The sequence below is a fragment of the Ceratotherium simum genome, chromosome 12 (genome assembly GCF_057802395.1).
Source record: "Ceratotherium simum simum isolate JZ-2026a chromosome 12, ASM5780239v1, whole genome shotgun sequence".
Lineage (NCBI taxonomy): Eukaryota > Metazoa > Chordata > Mammalia > Perissodactyla > Rhinocerotidae > Ceratotherium > Ceratotherium simum.
The window spans coordinates 59,260,927-59,269,656 of NC_141911.1; the positions used below are offsets into that span (position 1 = coordinate 59,260,927).

At 43.4% G+C, this 8,730-nt stretch overlaps 1 protein-coding gene across 4 annotated transcripts; it reads left to right on the top strand.

The window, feature by feature from the left end:
- Positions 1-1,119: 1,119 nt before the first annotated feature.
- SMIM43 (small integral membrane protein 43) lies at positions 1,120-6,589 on the top strand. Of its 4 annotated transcripts, none has more exons than XM_087437675.1 (5): positions 1,120-1,795; positions 2,649-2,794; positions 3,799-3,869; positions 4,891-5,048; positions 5,897-6,589. In XM_087437675.1, exon 1 carries the CDS (start codon positions 1,475-1,477, stop codon positions 1,664-1,666), a length of 192 nt encoding a protein of 63 aa, XP_087293801.1. In that variant the 5' UTR covers positions 1,120-1,474; the 3' UTR covers positions 1,667-1,795; positions 2,649-2,794; positions 3,799-3,869; positions 4,891-5,048; positions 5,897-6,589. The 4 variants fall into 4 exon arrangements, 1 of the variants encoding a protein (XP_087293801.1); XR_015553833.1 differs by lacking the exon at positions 1,120-1,795 and adding an exon at positions 4,341-4,437 and having other exon boundaries at positions 1,814-2,794; XR_015553834.1 differs by lacking the exon at positions 1,120-1,795 and having other exon boundaries at positions 1,814-2,794; positions 5,897-5,976; positions 6,103-6,589.
- The last annotated feature ends 2,141 nt before the right edge of the window (positions 6,590-8,730 follow it).

Consider the following 8,730-nt stretch of genomic DNA (forward strand, 5'->3'; position numbering starts at 1 on the left):
TTCACAGCTTTTTCCAAACCATCCTGTTTCTTTGAGCCCCCCCGACATCACTGGAACAGCCATTTATTACAGGCAGCCCAGTAAGTAATCCGGGAAGTATATGTCAGGCCTTATGCCCTGAATTCAGTTCAGGGGGCTTACTTGTATCTTCACAGGTAAAGAATGAAATACAGTTGGAGACCGACAGAGTGGGCAATGATAACCTGTTGTATGCTAATACAGCTTTGATAGCCAGACTCCAAGATGGCCCCCGATGGTCCTTACCCTCCAGTGTTCATGTCCTTGGACTCCTATGGTGAATAGGGCTGACCTGTGTGCCTAATAGGCTATTGCAGAAGTGATGGTATACGACTTCTGAAGCTAGCCACACAGGGCGCGCGCGGCAGCTTCTGCCTTCTTCGCTTGGATCACTTGCTCTGGGGGAAGCCAGCAGAGCGTTGTGAGGACACCCAAGCAGCCCTGTGGAGAAGCCCACATGGGAAGGAACTGAGGCCTTCCACCAACAGCCAGCACCACTTGCCAGCGATGTAAGTGAGCCACCTTGGAAGTGGATCCTCCACCTCCAGAGACGCCTTCAGATGACCGTGGCCCTGGCTGACATCTGACTGTAAAAGCTGCACCACGTGGGCTATGGGTGATCCTAATCAAATATAGAGAGGTGTAGAGACTTAAAGGAGAACTTTGAGTAAATTGATTTTGTTGTTGTTCTGTTTTTGCTTTTCACCAAAGAAACTGAAATTCCAGTCAATATTCTAAAGCTTTGTACAATATAGCTTTTGAAAGCCATTTTGTTCTTAATGCTTTTCTAAACGACCTGTTGTTTATAGAAAAGTGCACTCTATGCTTAGCGCATTTGCAACTCTGAAGAGCAAGGCAGCTTGAACTGGATTCACTCAGCACCTTTAAGTCATCTCACAGCACGAAGTCATCTCACAGCCTTTTAGACCCCACCTGCACTGTCACCTTTAATTCTTTTGGGTCTCCGGGCCATGGCATCGCCTGCCCTTTGGGAAAGCCGGGACAAGGGAAAATAATGCAAGAAATTAATTAGGAAGGGAGGGGGCTAGGGACCTCAGTGGATGTTGGGGGTGGAAATCTTAAGATCATTTGCAAAACACCAGCCCCAACACCTCCTGGGAGGCTGGCTCGTGACCTCTTCTCCTGGTGTCCCCGCCCGCTTAAGTTCGCTCCTAAAAAAATCCGCTCACGTCCCCAAGAGCGCAGGCGAGGATCTCAGCGAAGCAGGAGGCTCTCGTGCCTGCCGGGAGAGTCGGAGCCGGGCTTACACCAGCTTCTTGGCGCGTCTCCTCCGAACCGTGAGGGGCCGAGCAAGGACCCCGGAGTAGGCGCCCAACGTGGGGCGCCCTCGCGCTGGCCGGAGGAGCCTCGGAGGTGGGAGCACGGGCGGCGCGCCTCGCCGACCAGCTGCAACCCGCACCGAGCGCGCACCGCCAGCGAGCGCGGCGCCTCCAGCATGGAGTGGGAGCTTAACTTTCTGCTCTACCTGGCGCTTTTCTTCTTCCTGCTCTTCTTACTTTTCCTGCTGCTCTTCGTGGTCATCAAGCAGCTGAAGAACTCGGTGGCCAGCACGGCCGGGGCACTCCAGCCCGGTCGCCTCTCGCTGCACCGGGAGCCTTGGGGCTTCTCCTGCGAGCAGGCGGTGTGAGCAGCAAGGAGCGCGGGAACTGGCGGGAGGGCACGGAGCTGCGCGGGCGCCGGGCCGGGTCTCGGCCTCGGCTCTCCGTCCACGCGGCCGCCCAGGCTCCAGGGCCAGGCTCGGCTGCAGCGCCGGCAGGTCCGTTCGGGCATGGAAGGGGTCGGCAGAGGAGCGCGTTTCTCCTTTCCTCCGGGAGGCTCGGGGCTCGCGGCGCCCTCGGCTGCCAGGAACCGCGGGTGCATGGGCTCTGGCTGGCGCTGTGCTCTTGGGGACTGACCCCGAGCTTTGCCGGGCCGGGGGGGAGAGAGAGAAAAGAGAAAAGTTCGGCCTTTGGAGCCGGAGTGGCTTTAGGCACCTGCAACCTCTTCTTCCCAGTCTAACCCCATTTTAGCTTGTACCCAAGGGGTGGAAAACTAAATTATTCAGATAATCCAGTCCAGCCACTTCCAAAGTCGAATGTCAACCTAGATATCCAAATTATTGATAAAGTGTGGGCTTTGGGACGGGAGGCGGGAGGAAACGGGGCGCACTTGAAATGTTTTAAATACTGCTTTAAATATCTCTGCGCTTCGGGGGACGCTGAATGAGGTTCGACTGGCGGTCACGGGGAGAGACGATTCAGCGGCCCATTTTTTATGGGGAATCCCTCCCTCCCTTTGGTCCCTACTCCTGTTCTAGCCACCGACCCCGTTGGTGCGCGCAGGTTGCCGCGCCGGGTGGGTTTCGAGTCTGGAACAGCGGGAAGGTGAGCGTTAGAGTGAGAGTCGTTTGGGAGATGCCTCGGGGTTGCCAGGGAAGGTTGGCGAAAAGAGGTACCGTTTACACGTTGTGGGGCAACGGGAAAAGGAGGACCTGAGGAACGAGGCTGTCGTTTCAAGTTACGTGATGAGAGCATCTGCGGGGAGATCGATGGGCAGGAGTAAACTCGCCAGTGTGCCCTAAGCGCTCTCGGGGCAATGTTAGTTTGGGAAATAACTACTTCATCTTCCAGACGCTGTTTCCTCGAGTTATGTCATCTCGAGTTCTGGAGCCGAGCTGCTGCCCTGGACTGGTGCGCCGAGGTCCGCAGCTGCCGTTCCGCCGGGCGATGGGGAATCCTCCCCGGAGAAGACCGGAGACGCAAGTTTTCTGCAAATGGTAAGCGGGGACCACACTTGATTTCACTTTGTCCCTGGTTATGGCTAAACTTCTGAAGACCCGAGGCCTAAAAAAGTGAGAGATTAGGATGGAGGAAATGGGTGCAAGGAGATAAAGGACTCTCTCCCACTCAGAACCGGTGAGCTTCTACTGGAACCAAGGAGCAAAACTGAGGCCTAACTCAGTGCGAGAATCGGGTGCCCGGGAAGAGGATCATAGAAAGTAGAATGGGATGCGAAGAGTGTTTGCAATTTTAATAATCATTCCCCTCTTTTGGAAAACAGTGCGGGGGTTCTTGGAGGGAAATATGTAAAGCAGGTATAATTTGTCTTCAATAAGGGAAGATTTGGGTTCAGTCACTTTGGGGTATGATAAGCAGTCCGTGTCATGACTGTAATATTAAAAATATTTATTAATTTAGGCACATGGAGAAAGACTAAAAAGAGCAAAATACTAAGTAGTGCATAAGTTGATAATATGAAAGTGAAGTGGAAGACAGTTATTTTGATAATTCAAGGGAAGGAAAAAATAGTCTCAGGTGAATAATTATGGGCAAAGTTTCTGGCCTGAGACATTCAGATAATTTCCCACATTTTTCTATTTCACTTTGCTAGAATGGACCTGTTGTTAATGAAGTAAGTGGTTTATTTTAACTATAAAGTCATTAGCAAATTCTGACTTAATATATGTACACCTCTCTTTATCAGAGCTATGGTAAGACTTGATTTGAATTCCCAGTTTGAATCCCAGAATCAACTGCAGTGATTCTATATTGTACTTTGAACAATAGTTCTCTAATTGGTTGACACCTCTGCAGTGGCATTTAGTTATAGAGTTGTATGGTTAACGTGGACATTGAAGATGAGTGTGGGAGTAATTAATTAGCAATTATAGTTGTTTACAAGGATGGAGAACAATCACTTCATATAAATAAATAACCGGAATGCAAATTATTTTAACCACCTACCTGACTTCTTGATTTTGTAATCCTTTAATCTTCCTAGCAGTGCCACTGGTGTCCAGAGGTTTAAACCACCCCTGACTCTTCTAGAGAGGAGACTATAGAGAATTCAGGGTGAGTAGTTTGCCACCATCCCAGTATTAAGCCAATCTCTTCACTGGTTCTACTAACTCTGTTTCCTATGAAAGGAGTGGTTGCCTTTCTATCTTGTGTCCAGTGCCATTTTATAACCTCCTTATAATCAAATTCCTTAGTTACTAAATTCCATTTATTCAAGCAAAAAATAAATATTTATTCCTATTACCCAGTCTCTGCCTGGAACTTGGCCCTAAACTCTGGAAATTACGGTTCCTCACATTTGCTCCCAGAACTTGCTGCTGTTGGTCTCCCGCCTTGCCCTTGCTTTATCAGAGACTCTGCTTTTGAAACTTTGACTTTTGTATATGAGCTGCCTTTTTCTATTCATTTATTCAAAATCATGTTTCCAAAACCCAATATAGACTGATCTCCCACATTTGAACCACTTTTGAACTGACATTTTTTGCTACCTATATACAATCTGATCTGATACTCTGACACCTGCAGTGCACTAGGTTCCAGGCTTGTACGTGTTGGCTGCTCCATCTGCTGACCACACCCTGGTCCTGACAATCACTACACTGAGTCTATTTTTGAAGACAATGTACGTATGAGCTAGACACGAAAACATTTGAAAAGTCAAGAACACTTAAAATAACGGCTCGATATATGAGTGTAACTTGATTATAGAAGATGCCTATGTTTTATTTTCAATAAAAGGTTTTTAGTGACTCTTCAGCAATGCTAAAAGCTGAGTTGAATTTCTTACATTATAAGGAAATGGGCCATAATTTGGTTATTATGTAATATTAGTATTTTATTTCAAGTGTTCTTATTTCATTGTTGTTTCTAAATTTCGGCTGTTTAAAGTGACTTCAAATTTTATTAAGATAATCTTAATCGTTTTACTGATTTCCAAACTTGTAAGTGCAATGAGTCTACAGTTCTACTTGGAAAGATAACCATTTTAAATTGAATGAGAAGGACATCACACTCACACCTGCAAAATCTAAAATGTCTAATAAAGTAGATTCCTATGTCTGAACTTCAATTTTAGGGCACAGCTGTAGATGCAGGATTGATGCCATCTGGTGAAATTCCACAGAATAAGAGATAAAATTTACCCAGAGTGTGCCATGTACTGGCTTTTCTGGGAATGACATGGTGCCAGGATTTGTTTTTGGTTCACTTGCAGGGGTGGAAACTTGGAACTAGGTGAGTAAAAAAATATGCAATATCCCATTTTTGGCTTGACATTTTACGTTTCCAATTTTGTCTATAGTTTCAAAATAAGTGCAATAGAGTTATATTTTTTAAATGGCCAAAATTTTAAACATTGTAAATGGTTAAACCATTTAGGTAGGATAGGGGGAAATGCTTATTTTTTCTAACTCATACCACTAATCTAGGGACTTTTAGAATACTAATGGTACTAATGTAGTACCTAGAGAGTATTTGCAGAGTACTGTATCTTGTTTTTAATTTTTATAGCTACTCTGAGGTACTTGTGCTTATTTAAGGTAAATCCACAATTAAAACTCAGGGATTAGGAAATCACTGTCAGGTGTCTGTGTCACATACAAGGGAAAGTTAAAAATTGACTTGTAGATCTTTGATGTTGATTTTTTTTTGGTTTGAATCAGTGAAATAAATTCTCAATTCTCCATTTCTTACTTTGTCTACACGAAATAAAGTTATAGATTAAATAATGATCTCATTAATTTTCTGAATAGTTAGCATCTGACTATATACGAATTTGGGTCATCAGAAGATCAGACCTGTGTTTAGAACAGTAATCAGAACATAATAGGCACTTTGAAAAAAACTTCCTGATGGATTGAGCTAAAAATCCTCTTATTTTCCTTACTAGCAGTTATTTTTTACATAATAAGCCTAATCATTTCCTCCTCTCTTGGTCTGTGTAGACGAGGGTGGGTTCAAGTCAAAATTTTTATATGTAACTTTTTATTATACTCCACCATTTTCTTAGTATGCCTCTATGAAGTTACTTGAACTTATTGAATATATACAGATTCTTCAGGCCAGATATTTTTTACTTTCAGATGGAAATCTTGCTTTCTTATGGGGAATCAAGATGGACTGCTATCTCGAAGTTACTGGACTGAACAGTGGCTTAAACAAAGTAGGGGTTTTGTTTGGTTCTCACGTAATGAGGAGGTCAGAGGTGGGCTATTGCTGGTGTTGGTTCAGCAGCTCACGGATGTCAGGGTCAAGGTGGCCCCTGAGGTTCCATTGGCTTTTCCTTCAGGTTCCAAGATGGTTGCTGCAGCTCCCCGAGAGAGGATGGAGGAAGCCCAGAGGGAAAACAGGGTGTGCCAGTGTGAATCTGCTTCCTTTAAAGAGCTTTCTCAGCAGCCCAACAACTTCTGCTTACATCTCATTGGCCAGACTGTGTCATTGGCTACTGCTATGAAATGTAGTTTTTGTAGCTGGACATATAACTGCCTTCAACAAAAATCTGAGTTCTCTTGATAAGGAAGAAGATGATGGCGGATCTTGGGCGAACAACTAGCAGTCTGTGCCCTGGCTACAAAATACAGTTGTAGAGAAGCATAATGTTTGAAACAGATCAAAACTGTAGCTCCTTCACGTCTGGCAACACTCCAAACATCCCTACTCTGCTCTGAGACAGTGAGCAGAGTGAAGACATGCTGGGTTTTCTCATGAAACACTTGCCAGGACCGACCTCCTCTCTCAGCCAATATATTTGCCCCACATCAGGATTTTCTAGAGGAGGACCCATGTCCACGCTTTCTCAGTGGACATAATCTCTTTATGGAGGTTTGGAATGGGATAAAGAATGTTCTACCTTGCTGCTTCTCCATCTGTTTCATTTATCTCTTCTCTAATTTTCCTGACAGATTTTTGGTGGAATCTAGTGTATGTATTTGATCCCTATAAAAGGATCATCCTTTTCATGCAGAGGGGAGGGTAATCTATGAAAAGAAAAGCTACTTGACTCCCTTCTCTGACTCTACCACCAATCTAGGAATATCCTGGGAGAAGAATTGCTTCTCAAAGCTGCTTCCATCAGCAGCCTACATCCTGGCTCAGCAAAGGGAGAAGAAATGCTTCCCACATCCACGGCTGTCCAAAAGAACTTTCTGTGATGACAGAAATGTTCTATATCTGCACTGTCTAAGACAGTAGCCGCTAGCAACATGCAGCTAGTGAATGCTTGAGATGTGGGTAGTGTGACCGAGGAAGTAAATTTTACTTTTTTTTAGTTTTAAGTAATTTAAATGTAAGTAGCCATATGTGGCTAGTGGCTATTGTACTGTAGAGCACAGTACACATTTTTCTCTTTCTTGTGTTTTAGAACAAGCTGGGGAAGGTTTGAACCAGTCATGTGCTTGGTCTTCCATGATCTTCACTATTCCACCTTGCCATTGAACTTGTCTCCCAGAGGAAAAAGAAAAATGATGTTTTGGAACTAAATTCAAGATATTAACTTGACATCTACACATTGCACGTGTTCCTGTATAAACAGAATGGTCTCCTGGGAATAGGTCCTGTGATTGATTTAGTGATGGTTGGTAATGGCAAAATGGTGGTGTTGGTCCACTTCACATTCCTAGTGAATATTATGTGTTCCTAGTCAGGGTGAGTCAGCAGAGATTATTTTATTCTGTTGTGCAATTCATTCTGTGTTACTTTACTTTTATAACATTGTGGCTGCTAAAATGATTATTCCATGTATGTTTTTCAAAATACTTAGTGGTTTATATTTTTTAAAAGGCTGTGAAATAAAAAAAATAATTATGTGTGATATAATTTGTGCGTGAATTATTATTACCCATACTTTTTGAAGAGTTACTTCGGATGAGATTAATGGATGGAAGGAAATATTTATTTTTATGTCAGATTTCCTTTTCGATAGGCATGTCTATACGCCAATTAATGTTATCTTTTTAAAATTTTAAATGATTCTGTCATTGTATTCAGAGTTTGGGTACAATCTGAGGGTAATGATGGTATTGGGTTAATTCTTTTCTCAAGTGTCTTATTGTTTTTCTACAATGAGCATCCTTTGAATCTGGTTTTAGTGCCTTGTTGGAGGTTGCTTGTCCTTTATTATTGAGCTGTAGGACTTCTTGATATATCCTAGATATATCAGATATATGCTTTGCAACAATTTTCTCGTAGTTTGTGGCTAGCCTATTGATTTTCTTAACAACGTCTTTAAAAGAGGTATTTGTAATTTTGAAGTTAAATTTATCCATGTTTTTATTTTATGTTTATTGCTTTCTGTGTCCTCTCTAAGAGGCTTTTGCCTATCTTGTAGGTCACCAAAATATTCTCCTATGCTTCCTTCTAGACTAGAAGCTTTATAGTTTTAACTTTCACTACATCTATTATCCATCTCTTAATTTTTGTGAATGGTATGAGGTAAGGATTGAGGTTGTTTTTTTTTTTCTCCCGTATATATGACCATTTTCTTCCTCCATTTGTTGAGAAGACTTTCCTTTCCCCATTGCGTTGCTTTGGCATCTTTGTCAAAAGTCAAATGACCATAGACGTATGGAACTATTTCTGGGCTCTCCATTCCATTCCATAGGGTCATCCTTATGCCATTACTGTACTTGATTACTGTAGCTTTATAGTAAGTCGTGATATTCACTCCAAAGTGTTATGAATCTGAACTTTTATAATAAACTCCTACCAGAGACTGAGTCTACACACAAAAAGAGGCTTGAGTAATTTCAGTTGAAAATGATTAACTTCAATAAGAGAACCCCTCCCTGATGCCATGCTGCCTTTATTCTTGCTCCTAGCTCCATCCCCAATCTGAGTCTAGATCCAGGGTAGCCCTTGGTGAAAAGGATGCCTCATGTTTCTGCCTATCCCGATAAGTAGGAAATATCTTTTTTCTGTG